The sequence below is a fragment of the Lipotes vexillifer genome, unplaced genomic scaffold (assembly GCF_000442215.2).
Source record: "Lipotes vexillifer unplaced genomic scaffold, Lipotes_vexillifer_v1.1 scaffold1693, whole genome shotgun sequence".
In the NCBI taxonomy this organism is placed as follows: Eukaryota; Metazoa; Chordata; class Mammalia; order Artiodactyla; family Lipotidae; genus Lipotes; species Lipotes vexillifer.
The window spans coordinates 147,839-161,560 of NW_006782186.1; the positions used below are offsets into that span (position 1 = coordinate 147,839).

Genomic DNA, 13,722 nt, shown 5'->3' on the forward strand with positions numbered 1-13,722 from the left:
GAAAGAGTAGTGGGAGGAGAAACAAGTGCTGGGTGGTGTCCGGAAGGCTCAGAGTCTTGTCCCACTCACACACCCGCCCCCCGCCGCCTCCTGTCCTCCTGCTGACCTTAGACAATCCCTTGACCTCCCCAGGAATCAATCTTCTCTTCTGTACAATGAGACCCTAACTCCTGCTCTGTATGCATCCCCAGCCTTGCAACAGTCATGACGGATTGATGTAAAAGGGCTCAGGGCATTAGAAGGTTCTCCCAAAATGGGCACGGGCAGGGCCGCCCCAGGCCGGGGGAGGCCAAGGCACCTGCTCTGACGTTGACTGGAGCTGTCGAGGGAAGTACCAGCAGGGAGGGGCAGGGACAGGCTTGTTGCCTCTTTTACTGCTGACGTTCTGCCTGCGAGTCAGGAGGGCCCTCGGCTGGAGGTCATGGAGGAAAAGGAGGCCCCTTGACAGGCTGGGGGTAAGGGCCACAGCTCACCTCTCCTCTCCTTGAGATACTCAGGATCCACCAGGACCACACCATCTGGAGGAAGGACAGAGGGTGAGTAGACTTGACCATTCCAACTTCTGAGCCCCAAACACCAAGTTAAATTTAAACTCAACCATTTGTCTGTCCAAAAGCATCATGAGCGAAATGGGGAGGCCAGCACCCGGTCGATGGTACCACCATGTCCCCGCCTCACACACCCACCCAGGCTGGCCTGACAGATCCAGGTCACAACTTTGGGCAGATTATTTAACTTCTGTTTCTTCATCTGTTAGTCAGAATAATAAGATGGGTCCAAACCCCCAATATCAGGTATACTCTGGAATTCAGAAGTTTTGAACTGTAGAAAGGCCATATGGTCCACCTTCTACATGTTGTCTAATGTCTTCTGCCAGCTCTGGGGCAGCACCCCTTGTCAAATTCATCGATACCTCTGCAGGGAGACGCAAATATTTTCACCAAGAGGGTCACTAAGGTATCGGTGGCCTCCCATCAGTTCAGGTCACGTTTGCCACTAGTTGAATTTTGTGTCAAACTCATGAACAGTTTGGGGCTTGCAGAGCTTTTGGATTTGGGATTAACAGATCCTGTAGTACCTACCTCATAGGGCTCCTGTGAGGACGAAATGAGTCAGTATGTGTAAAGTGTTAGACAGTGCCTGACACATGTGACACCATGGAGAATGTCCCAAGGCCTGGCCTTGGGAGTACAGAGTCTAGTTGAAGACGAAGGATGTTTTCTCTTCCCAGACCCCAGGAGGCCAAAAAGACTGGCTCATGGGTCACCCCGTCACCTGCCCTCCCCAGTCTAACCCACAGCCCCCCTCACCCCACACTGACCCCCAGAGCTGACCCCTCAGAGGCCACATTAGGAAGTGAGTGCCCGGAGGGTTCCTGGTCTTCTCCCAGTGCTGGGCAGGTCCAAGGGACGGCTGGTCAGGGGGTGCCCACCCCGTGTCCAGAGCCTGACGTGCATCTTCCCTCCTTTTACCGTGGGCTTTCCTCTGGGCCTGGGCACCAGGGGCTGAGTGGAAACTCAATGCAGAGGGCATCCCAGCAAGGGCACTCCCCGAACCAGGGGTGTCAGGGAAGGCTCCCTGGGGGAGGGGGAGTGGGAGCCAGGTCTTAAGGGCAAGTAAAGGTCATCATTTAGGTGACCAAGGGACAGCCCAAGGTGGGCGGTGGGAAGAGCACGGCTCTGAGGCTTGGCCTCACAGACCCCGGAGGCGTAGGAGGAAGGAAGGCCGGGCCTGACCTTAAACGTCCTGTCTGTGAGGTCAGGGGGCTCGGACTTGCCCCTGAGTTTGCAGGGTAACCAGGGGCGTAGTTAAACATCGGGAAGACACAATCAGCTCAACGTTGTGAGGGGAAAAGATTTTCTTACTGTGGGTCATTTGAGCAGCTCTGGACGATGCCCCAGCACTCTCTGGGATCTGCAGGGCCCAGCACAGGGCCTGGCATGAAGCAGGTGCTCAACTTGTCAAACAGTTCTCAGGGTGCCTGTGTATGTTAGGGGAGCCAGATCCCTCCTGCCCCTCTCCCCAGTCCCTGTGACCCTGCTGCTATCCTTAAAGGCCAAGGGGTGTGAACAGCCCTGGCCTCAGACAGCCCGTAGGAAACTTTGCCTTGGAGCAGGCCACAGGCGAACACAGGGATGCTTGCTCCCGGCCTCCAAGTTCAGGGAGGAGATGGAAATGGCAGAGGGGGCAGTGAGCTTCAGAGGACACCAGACAGGGCTGGGGAGAAGAAGTGGGGTGGGGTCGTAGTGCTCCAGGCCAGGAAGGGAGGGGCCTGGGGTACAGCTGGACTCTGCAGCCCACAGCCTGCTCAGGGACCCCAGGGACTCCCCAGGTCTCCTTCCCTAACGTCACAAAGGCCTTCCTCTCAGCGAGCTGAAACCTACCACTCTGCTCTCTCTGCTCCCACCTGGGCTCTGGAACCACAAGTCACTCCTGCCCCCTTGGCCCCAGCAAAGCCCGCAGAGATGTGATGACAGGCCACGTTCTCTGTGAATTTTTCCCCAAGCAACACATCCTACTTTCTTCACCTGGACTTGGCCTCATGCAGTTTCCAGGGCCCATCCTGCCAAACTGTCACCTTCTTTGGCCTTGCTGGGGTTTGTTCACGTCCCTCTTTAATCATTTAACCTCTCTGGGCCTCACTGTTCACACTTGTAAAATAGGGGTCATCCTGGGCCTCCCTCCCTCAAACAGTTGTGGGAAGAGGCAATGAGACTGAGGTTCTTTAAGGAGAGCTTTGGTTCTTAGAATCCTAACTGGGGGTGATTCTGCCCCACAAGGGGATATTCGCAAGGTCTAACAACATTTTTGATTATCATACTGGGATGGGGGGACTGCTGGTTTCTAAAGGGTAGAGGCCAGGAATGCTGCTAAGCATCCTTCAACAGAGAGGATGGCCCCCGCCAGCAAAGAATTATCCAATCCAAAATGTCAAGAGTGCTGAGGCTGAGAAACCCTGAACAAGAAAAAGTCCTTGGAAGGTGCCTTCAGCCACAGCCCAACCTCCGGTAAGAACCCCATGTCAGCGAGGACAGCCTCCATTTCACAAGCCCCTAGGTTTTCCTGCCACCTCCCACCCTTTGCCATTAGGAGGGAGCAGAACAAAGGTTCTGAGAAGCCAGACTGCCTGGGTTTGAATCCAGGCCCCTCAATCTACTAGCTCTGTGACCTGGAGGAAGTCACTTAACCCCCCTGTGCCTCGTTCTCCTCGGTAGAGCAGGGATGATAATAGTAGCAGTTACCCTCGGTGTTCGGTACATAATAAGGCTCACGATAAGTGGTGGCTGTTGTCATCCTCCTGGTGTCATCAGGACACCGGCCCTGCTTCTTACCTTAATCCTTCCCACAATTTCCTCTCACAGGTCCCTCAGTTGAAGAGGAAAGTAGCTGCTTGGTAAGCTTTTGCTGACTGAACGCACGTCCTGTTCTTGGTACCAGGCCGCTCTGGAGACCTGAAGGCTATTCCTGGGCAGCTTCAACACGATCCTCTCTGGAAGGAGCCAGGCCAGCCCTGCCTCCCCCCTCCCCTCCCTCTCTGGCCTCCAGGGACTCACCCACAGGGTCCACGAGGTCGATGTGGTCCACAAAGTCCCGCTTTCCCAGATAGACGGTGAGCTGGGGAGGAGAGGCACAGAGGGTGTTAGCAGCTGTGGGCCCCCGCCCTGGAGGAAACCCTGGGAGCTGCCCCTGAAACCCCTGGACCCAACCCTAGCCCTCATCAAAATCCTAACTAGACTTGGACCTGAGCCCCAGTCCTAATACTAACAAGCCCTTGTATAATTTTTAAAGCACCCATTAATCCCAAAACCCTGTGAAGAAGTTGTTATTGTTCCCATTTTGCAGATGAGGACACTGAGGCCTGCAGGGATCTTCATGCCAAGCACCACTGAGGGTGGAGTGGCGGCAGCAAAGGAGTCTGCTGAGAGGGGGTGCTGGGTGCATCTCTGAAAGGACGGGGGGACCCAGAGCAGGGCCAGCAGCGCCGAGAGGGTGCTCTGAACACTGAGCTCTGTGCCCTTCACTGCTCCCGGCCTCTGTGCAGCCTGCAGAGATCCACGCGAAGGAGGACTTGTTTTCCGAGGCAGTGAGTGCCCCACTCGGTAACCAGTCTTCAGGGAAGAACCCCAGAGCTAGAAACCAGAGTGTCATCCTGGATGCTTCCTACTCCTCCCCAATCCCTAAATCCTGATGAGTCTCCCTCCACCAGATTTCTCCATCCTCACAGCCACCCTTGGCTGGACTACACACCAGCCCCTTGATGGTCTGCTGCCTGGAGCCTCCCATACTTCGGACCTTTCTCCCTTCCTTAGCCACAATGGTCATCCTAAAATGCAAATCTAACCATGGTAGTCTGGTCTGAAAACCCTCTAATGGTTCCTCAGTGCCCAGAGGTAAATGACAAATGAGTTTCATTCCAAATGCCAACTCCGATTGATTGGTAGGAGCTGCCTGGGGCCCTGGGTTGAGAAGAATCCAAGATGGAATATGGGCTCAGCAGGAAAGGGTGAACAGTGATTGGTGATGTCTGCTGTGGGCTCAGAAGGGAGACGTGGGTGCACGTGGTGCTATCTGCCAGCCCAGGCCAGGAGTCCGAGCTCCTAAGCCCGGCCAACTCCCCCTCTCAGTTCCCGCTCCCTCTGCCTCCCTCTTGGCACCCAGACTCCCTACAACTTATGTTCATGCCTTGCATGCCCTTCTGCACCCTGCCTTGCCTGGGAATGCATCTTTCCCCACGGAAGCCATCCCTGACCACCCAGGCTGGGTCTGCAGCTATACTTGCCACTTTATATTGAAATTACCAGTTTCTGTGTCTACCTCCCACATCTGGCCGTGAGGGGCACGGGCTGTGCCTTATTTATCTCAGTACACGCTACCCCGATTCCCACTGGCTCAGCCTATACCTGACATGGAATGATGTCAGTAATATGTGCTGAACTGAGAGGAAAGCAGGATGGAGCCTGGGGCCGTATGAAGAAAGAGAACAGGGCAGGCACTGGGAGCTGCCCCGGATAACAGGGTTCAGTAGAGAGGCTCCGGGGGCCGCTCATGCCGGAGGACTCACCTCCCCTGAGGCCCTTGGCACTTGCTCTAATTATTGCGCTCACAGTGCAGCCTCTCCGTGACGGGCCGTGCCTCCCACATCAGGGCAGGAGTTCCCTAAAGTCCAGGAGAGTGGTCCTGCCTCCCTGACAGGGCCCCTCTCCTTGTAGTCGAGGGCTCCTAAGGACAGGGCTGTGTCTCTCCCTCGGACAGGGTGCGCAGGTCCTTCGCGGCAGTAAAGATGCCGGAAGAGAGGATGAGAGTTTGAGGACAGGGAGGAGACGGGGTGCGGCTGCTACAGACTCACCTTTCCATTGGGGCTCGCCTTCTTGAACACCCTGGGGAGAGAAAGAGCGGGAAGGCCAGGTTAGCATATCCCGCCCAGGGGTAGGTTCCTGCAGGCCGTCCCTCGGCAGGACCAGAACAAGGGGCCTGGAGTGACTTGCAGGCACCAACCAAGCGCTGGGAGCCGGAACAGTGCCTGGCATGATCAGATCTCACTCTCTTCCACTGCCATCCCCACCTGAGACGCCATGCTTGCCTTTATAGGTCCCCTGGGCTCCCTCGACAGCCCCCTCGGTCTGTTCCTCACCCAGCAGGCGGAGGGAGTCTTCCAAGATAGGTCAGACCTGGCCACCCATTTGCTCAAAGTCCTCCCAGCTCACGCAGAGGCACGGCCTTGTGTGTGTGGTTTGCCCTCCCCCTTTACCTCCCAGCTTTACCTCCCCCTCCTCTCCCCTATCCTCCAGCCGCAAGCCTGCTTGCCTTTCCTCCAACACACCAGGGTGGTCCCTGCCTCAACAGTCCCTTCCCTGGGATGTTCTCCCCGCACAGACACGCTTGCCCAGCCCCGCGCTTTATACGATGAAGCTTCACCCTGTGCCTACCCAGTGTTCCAAATCCTCTCACTGTACTCCCCCTTTATCCACAGCACTCACCACTTCCTAACCCACTACGTAACTGACTCTCGGATTACATTTATGCCTGTCTACTCTGCGAACGTCATCTCCACGAGGGCAGGGATCTTTGTCTCTCTCGTCCACTGATGCGTCCCAAGCACCTAGAACGGCACATCTAGTAGGTGTTTAATAAATCTGTGTTAATGAATGGTAGGCAGCCAGCACTTAATAAATATTAGTTGAAAGGGTGAATGAATGAATTAGTGAAGGAATCAACTGAGGAACTGAGGCCAGGAAGGGAGGGGATATACCCATGGCCACACAGTAGAGCACGGATGTGGGGTCGGGCAGAGGCATGGTCCCTGACTCCCGTAAAGTGCTCCCTCTGCCTCCCAGAGCACACCCTGGGCCCCAGCAGCTCTTCCTGCTGTCTCCCTGCAGCTGGTCTGGGAGCCTGAGGCCCCTCACCTATCCCCCATCATCCAGCCCCAGAACCACTCAGAGCAATGTTGGGAGGGAGAGAAGAAAGGTAGAGACCGAGACCCAGAGGCAGAGAAGGTATTGGAGCAGGGAGGGGAGGGAGGGAGGGAGAGGAGGGGGATGCTGGCTCTGGAGATGTGACAATAAAGGATGGAATGAGAGATGGTAAAACAAACAAACAAACAAGAGAGGGAGAGAGAGACAGTGACAAACAGAGAGAGATGGAGCAGACACAGAGCAACAGGGCAGACCTGCATGCGCTGAGAGCGATGCAGGCAGCCCAAATCCTGGAGGGGCAGGAGGTCCAGCAGGCATCCAGGGCAAGGCGGGGTGAGGCCCACAGTGTCCCAGCGACAGCAGGTCCTCCCAGAAGGGGAGTGGGGTGGTGGCTCTGTGCTGCCTCCGTAACCCCCCCATCACTCCCCCCCTTACTTTTGGGGCCCAAGGGACCACTGATGGGTCTGAGCTTGGCTGGCAAATAAGAGCCTAGCACATCCCTCCCCTAGGAGTTCTGGGTTTTTCTCCTCCTCATAAATATTTATCAGTGTTTGGAGTGTGAAGATGCCACAGTCAGCTGGGGTAAATTGCTAATTGCTAAAGGGAGAAAAAAATACAGATCACACAGTTTGAACTAGCAGCTCCCAAGCTAAGGCCGAACCTTCAGAGGAGACCAGAGAAGTGACAGGCCACAGACATCCCAGCTGCTTCCAGAAGCCTCAGTCCACCCCTCAGGAGCCCTGGGTCTGATGGAAAGGAGAGGCCACAAATGCCTGAGGCCAACCCAGTGACCCCTGAGAGGGACCAGCGGCACCCTGGCTATAGGAAGCTGGTGCGGGGGGCCAGCTGGGAGTAGTGATAGAGAGAGAAGGGAGGGAGGGAAGGAAGGAAGAAGCAACCAACATTTTTAAAAAGTAGGAACTAGCATTTGTTGAGTGCCCAATTAATTATTTCTCATAACAGCACTGTGAAATGAGCATTATAACCCTCATTTTACAGACAACGAACGCGAGATTCAAAGAGACGTAGTAATTTTCCCAGAAACATACAGCAAGCAAGGGACTAATAAATCAAGATTCAGACCCAGTTCTGTCCGTCTGCCTCCACAGGCTGGTTATTTTCTGTCCGACCCTGCTGCTTTCCTAAAGCGGGTGTTTTTATCAACGTCAGGAATAACAGAAAAAGGGGAAATGGGGACAGGAGTTGAGGGGAGAAATGAAAGGGTGAGGAAGGAGCGACCAGGAGAGTAAGCGTGACGAGGGGCAGGAAGCACGGCCAGCCCAGCAGTGGGAGAAGGCCCGCTGCTAACTCAACCAACCGCCGGGCCACCTCCTCAGGAAGCTGGACGCTGATGGCTTCCTCAGACAACAACAACAGCTGCGGGCGCCCTCCAGGCTTGTACGCCCTCAGCATGTCTCGGTATTTTTCCCAGAACACTGTTGTTGATCCTTCCACAATTCCACTTCAGAGATGAGAAAACTGAGGCTCAAAGAGGTGAATTATGGCTGCCTGTCTCCAGAGCCCATGTCCTTTCCACTCTGTCCCACAGCCAAACGGTCCCTGAAACAACTCCACTGGCTTCCTGGCCACAATGCTATCAGAGAAAAGGCCCCTGCAGGGGTGCTTCCAGTTCACTGGGACCCCCACCTGGTGCAGGACCTCAGAGATGGCTTCTGCCTGTCCACTTTGAAGGGCAAGCACAAACACACAAAACTGAGGTAAAAGCCAAACTTCCAGACTGTGGGATGGCTGGGTTTAGTGCATCCCCAAGTCCCGTTTGTACCCCATAAGCCTGACCCTCAGAGCCAAAGCTGGGTCCCATGCAAGAAATATTGGTGGTGTTCTAACTGATTAAGACTCTCTGGAGATAAGGAACAGAAACCCACCTAGCAGAGCTCAAGAAAAGGAGAGGGTATGATAAGGAGGCAAAAATCTCACAGGAAGGATATGCAGGCAGGACGCACGGGGGCTGGAGCCAGGAACGGGGAAGCCATCAGCCTCTCAGGCAGCTGCTCTCTCTCTCCACCTCTCTCCCTGGGGCTGCATGTTCTCCCGGCTGCACTGCTCTCTGTGCGGCTGCTACATGGCCTCTGTGGACCAACTGACTGCTTACTCAGGGCTTTTCTGCCCCTCCATCATTTGGGCTTGCATGTGGCTCTCACTCCGACCCTATTTCTACTCTGCCTCTGCTCAGCTTCCCACGGTTAACTGGTTGAATGGCCCAATTCCAAATCCCCAGGAGAGGAATTTAATTGGTCAGTTTTGGTCAGGTGTCCGATGCCTGGGCCAATCAGCTAGGCTTAGGGTGTGTCATGTGGTCCATCAGAGCAGGGCAGAGGAGGGTCTGTAGAGCAGTGTTTTTCAACCCAGGGGTCACAACCCATTAGTTGACAATGAAATCAACTTACAGAGTTGCCACCAGCACTTTGTTGTTGTTGTTTTTTAATGCAATAGAATAAAAGATACAAGCATCAGGTGCAGATGGCAAAGGTATAGTAGATACTACTTTATTACCAATATTCTATGGCCCTCTAAGGCTGGGCATATGGGTGGATCAAATTTCTCCAGTCCTATGAAGTTAGTCGTGCCCATACAGCTTGCTCTGGCCAAGGAAACATGAGTAGCAGTGCCATATGTCACTTCCGGGCAGAAGCATTTAAGGGCTGGTGCATGATTCCCCATGCTGTTTATATTAGTCTTCTATGGAGGCTATAACAAAGGGTCACAAATTTAGTGGCTGAAAACAACATAAATGTATTATCTGGCAGCTCCGTAGTTCAGAAGTTCAAAATGTACCTCACTGGGTTAAAATCAAGATGTTAGCAGGGCTGCGTTCCTTTCCAGAGGCTCTAGGGGTAAATCTGTTTCCTTGCCCTTTCCACCCACATTCCATGTCTCAAGGCCTCTTCCTCCATCTTCAAAGCCAGCAACAGCAGGTTGGGCTCTTATCACATTGCATCGCTCTGACCTCCTCTTCTGCCTCTCTCTTCCACTTTTAAAGACCCTTATGAATACATGTAGCTCCCTATTTTAAGATCAACTGATTTTAGGAACCTTAATTCCATCTGCAACTATAATTCCCCTTTGTCATGTGATGTAACATATTCAAAGGTTCCAAGGATTAGGACGTAGACATTGTTGCGGGGCCATTCTTCTGCCTACCACACCCTCTTTCCTCTATCACTGAAACCAGCAATGATCTGGATGGGAAAGCCTTCAGAGACCGAAATCCCAGGGCTCTCCTGCTAGATGATAGACATGTAGCATGAGAGAGAAAGAAAGCTCTTGAGCCACTGAGATTTGGGGGTTGTTTGTAACTGCAGCAGACCAGCTTCTCCTGGCTAATAGGAAAAGTAAATATTATTTAGTAAAACGTTTGTTTTAGATGAACTGAGTTACAATGTATAATGAATATCATGCTGCAAATGTTTAACTGTTTAAAATCCACTGTTCTAGAGAACATGCCTAAAACAAACATGCTGTATCAGTATCTGTGCAGCCTGCTGGATCCTATTTTCTGATTCTGCTGCTTTTCTGTGTGCCACCAATCCTCCCAATGTCCCTTTGTGCCTATAGGGAGAGGCCTATATCATGAGGGACCCAGAACAAAGTACCTTCCTAGATAGATTATCCAACAACCAAGAGTTTATAATTTTGTATAGAACAGCCAAACAATGGAATAATACTACATAGCATTGAAATTATGCTTGCATCTTTCATAACACAGGGAAATGCCTATGACTGAATATTAAGCAGAATAAATCAGGAATCAAAACAGTATTTTTGGCATGAGCTCAACTTTATACTCAATAAATACTCAAAAGAAAGAAGGAGAAGACAAGGTTGTTAATATGGCAAATACTCCTCAAACTGACCTATGAACTCAACGCAACCCCTACCAAAAATCGCAGCTGGATTTTTTGCATTAATTGACAGGCTGATCATAAAATTCATATGGAAATGTAATAGCCAAAACAATCTTGAAAAAAAAAAAAAAGGAACAAAGTTGGAGGACTCAGACTTCCCAAATTCAAAGCTTACTACAGGGACTTCCCTGGTGGCACAGTGGTTAAAAATCTGCCTGCCAATGCAGGGGACATGGATTCGACCCCTGGTCCGGGAAGATCCCACATGCCGTGGAGCAACTAAGCCCGTGCTCCACAACTACTGAGCCTGTGCTCTAGAGCCCGCGAGCCACAACTACTGAGCCCACACGCCACAACTACTGAAGCCTGCGCACCTAGAGCCCGTGCTCCACAACAAGAGAAGCCACCTCAATGAGAAGCACACGCACTGCAACAAAGAGTAGCCCCCGCTCGCCACAACTAGAGAAAGCCTGCGCGCAGCAACAAAGACCCAAAGCAACCAAAAATAAGTTAAATAAATAAATTTATTTAAAAAAAAAACTTACTACAAAGCTACAGTAATCAAGAATGTGTGATCCTGGCATAAAGATAGACATAGAGATCAATGGAACAAAATTGAGAGTCCAGAAATAAACCCATATATTTATGGTCAATTGATTTTTAGCAAGGGAACCAAGACAAGTCTTTGGAAATAGTCTTTTCAGCAAATGAATCTTGGACAACTGGATATCCATATGCAAAAGAATGAAGTCAGAGCCCCTCCACCTCACACCACATACAAAAGTTAACTCAAAATGTACCAAAGATCTAAATGTAAGAGCTACAACTATAAAACTCTTAGAAGAAAACATAAGTGTAAATCTACATGACCTTGGATAAGGCAATGGTTTCTTAGATATGACACCAAAAGCACAGGCAACTAAAGGAAAAAGTAGATAAATTGCACTTTATCAAAATTAAAAACTTTGGAGCTTCAAAAGTCACTATCAAGAAAGTAAAAAGACAATCCACAAAATGGAGCAAATATTGTCAAATCATGTATCTAATAAGAGTCTAGTATCCAGGATATATAAAGACCCTATTACGATTCAACAACAAACAGGCAAATAACTCAATTAAAAACAAGCAATGAATTTGAATAGCCATTTCTTCAAAGAAGATACACAAGTGGCCAATAAGCACATGAAAAGATCACTAGTCATGGGGGAAATGCAAATTAAAGCCACAATGAGGGGAATTCCTTGGCCATCCAGTGGTTAGGTCTCTGCCTTCACTGCCAAGGGCCTGGGTTCAATCCCTGGTCGGGGAACTAAGATCCCACAAGCCGCTTGGTGTGGCGGGGCGGGGGGAGCCACAGTGAGATATTTCACACCCACTAGGATAGCTATAGTGAAAAAGAAGGACAGGGACTTCCCTGGTGGCACAGTGGCTAAGAATCTGCCTGCCAATGCAGAGGACACGGGTTCGAGCCATGGTCCACAAGATCCCACATGCCCCAGAGCAACTAAGCCCGCGCGCCACAACTACTGTGCCTGCGCGCTACAGCCCGCGAGCCACAACTAGAGCCCATGTGCCACAACTACTGAGCCTGCGCTCTAGAGCCTGCGAGCCACAACTACTGAAGCCTGCACGCCTAGAGCCCGTGCTCCGCAACAAGAGAAGCCACCACAATGAGAAGCCCGCGCGCCGTAACGAACACTAGTCCCCATTCGCCACAACTAGAGAAAGCCCACACACATCAACGAAGATCCCATGCAGCCAAAAATAAACAAATAAGTAAATAAAATTTTTTAAAAAAGAAGAAAAAGAAGAACAATAACAAGTGTTATCAAGGATGTGGAGAAACAAGAACCCTCGTACATTGCTGGTGGTAATGTAAAGCAGTTGCAGTCACTTTGGCAAACAGTCTGGCTGTCCCTCTAAACATCAAACATAGAGTTAACACATGACCCGGCAATTCCATTCCTAGGTAGATACCCAAGAGAACTGAAAACGATGGCCACACAAAAACTTGTACATAAATGTTCATAGTGGCATTATTCATAACAGTCACAAAAAGTGAAAAAAAAGTCCATCAATTGATGAATCTATTTTTTTAAATGTGACATATACATCTATGGAATATTATTCAACCATAAAAAGGGATGAAGCACTGATTCATGCTACAACATGGATGAACCTCAAAAGTATTATATTAAGTGAAAGAAGCCAGACACAAAAAGCCATATATTGTGTGATTCCACTTATACGAAATGTCCAGAATAGGCAACTACATAGAAACAGAAAGCAGATCAGTGGTTGCCCAGGGCTGGTGGGAGGGGGAAATGGGAAGTGATTGCTAATGGGGTGATGAAAATATTCTGGAATTAGATAGTGGTGATGGTTATAAAACCTTGTGAAAATACTAAAAAACACTAAAACTGCTAAAATTATGGTATGTAAATGATATCTCAGTTTTAAAAACTAAAACTAAAAACAACCCCAAAAAATGAATGAAAGGAAAGGAAATGTGCCTAAATGTTAACAGGGGTTGAAGGAAACTCCGTCCACCCACCCACTCATTCCTTTATATCCCTTATTTTTCCATGTTGTACAATGAGCACAAATTACTTCATAAAGATGCCAGGGCTTCCCTATCAAGGTATGTCTCAAGTCTTGGTGAAAAAAATATTGTAAGCACAGTAGAGAAAATACGGATCCTGTCATTTGGATCCTTTGATGCTAGAATCTCTGATACTGCAATTTTACAAGCCAGAGTCCACAGCTCTGTGATTCCTCAGAACCTTCCCCAAGCCTGCTGTGTCAACTGCTAGAACTGCGTGCTGTGGCTTCTGCTCAGCACTCTCTTTCTCCAGGAAGCTTTCCCTGACTCCCCCCAGGTCTGGATTAGATGCCCCCCAACTCCCACACCCAGTGTGTCTCCGTCACAACATTTACCACACTCTGTAAAAGTCTGTTTATTCACCCTCTGCTTCTCCTTCCTAACTTATATGAGAATAGAGATCTTATTTGTATTTTTGACACTGGATCCCTGGGGCACAGCACGGTGCCTGGGCCACAGTAGGTGCTCAGTAAATAAAAACAGGTGGAATGCTGTTGAATGAATGCCCTAAGAGAGAATTAGTCAATAGTGAGGATGGATGAAGTTTAAAAAGATGGTGGGGATGGTCCTTTGCTCTGGGTGAGTGGACTCCAGGGATTTCTTCTTCTAGCTATGCTTCTCTTGGGCTACCAGGATCAATAGGCACCGGGCTTAGAAAATACTTCATAGGGGCAGGGTCCCAGCCACCATCAGCCTGAGCCAGGTATGCAACTGATACACCCACACGGGCCTCTGCTCAGCTTTGACCAATGACTCTCCCATTTATCATTCACTTACCCAGTAAACACTCACACACTCCTACCACTGCCAGGCTCTGCGGGCACTAAGATGTTCCTGC

The 13,722-nt window shown here is 50.6% G+C and overlaps 1 protein-coding gene across 1 annotated transcript in view; it reads right to left on the reverse strand.

The window, feature by feature from the left end:
• Positions 1-13,722, reverse strand: part of ARRB1 (arrestin beta 1) — a 74,971-nt gene that overhangs the window by 16,714 nt on the left and 44,535 nt on the right. Inside the window, exons 2-4 of the mRNA XM_007455025.1 lie at positions 5,348-5,378; positions 3,555-3,615; positions 474-518 (exon numbers count right to left, since the gene is read on the reverse strand). Of these exons, the coding sequence (XP_007455087.1) occupies positions 474-518; positions 3,555-3,615; positions 5,348-5,378 (137 nt within the window). The remainder of the gene's footprint in view (positions 1-473; positions 519-3,554; positions 3,616-5,347; positions 5,379-13,722) is intronic.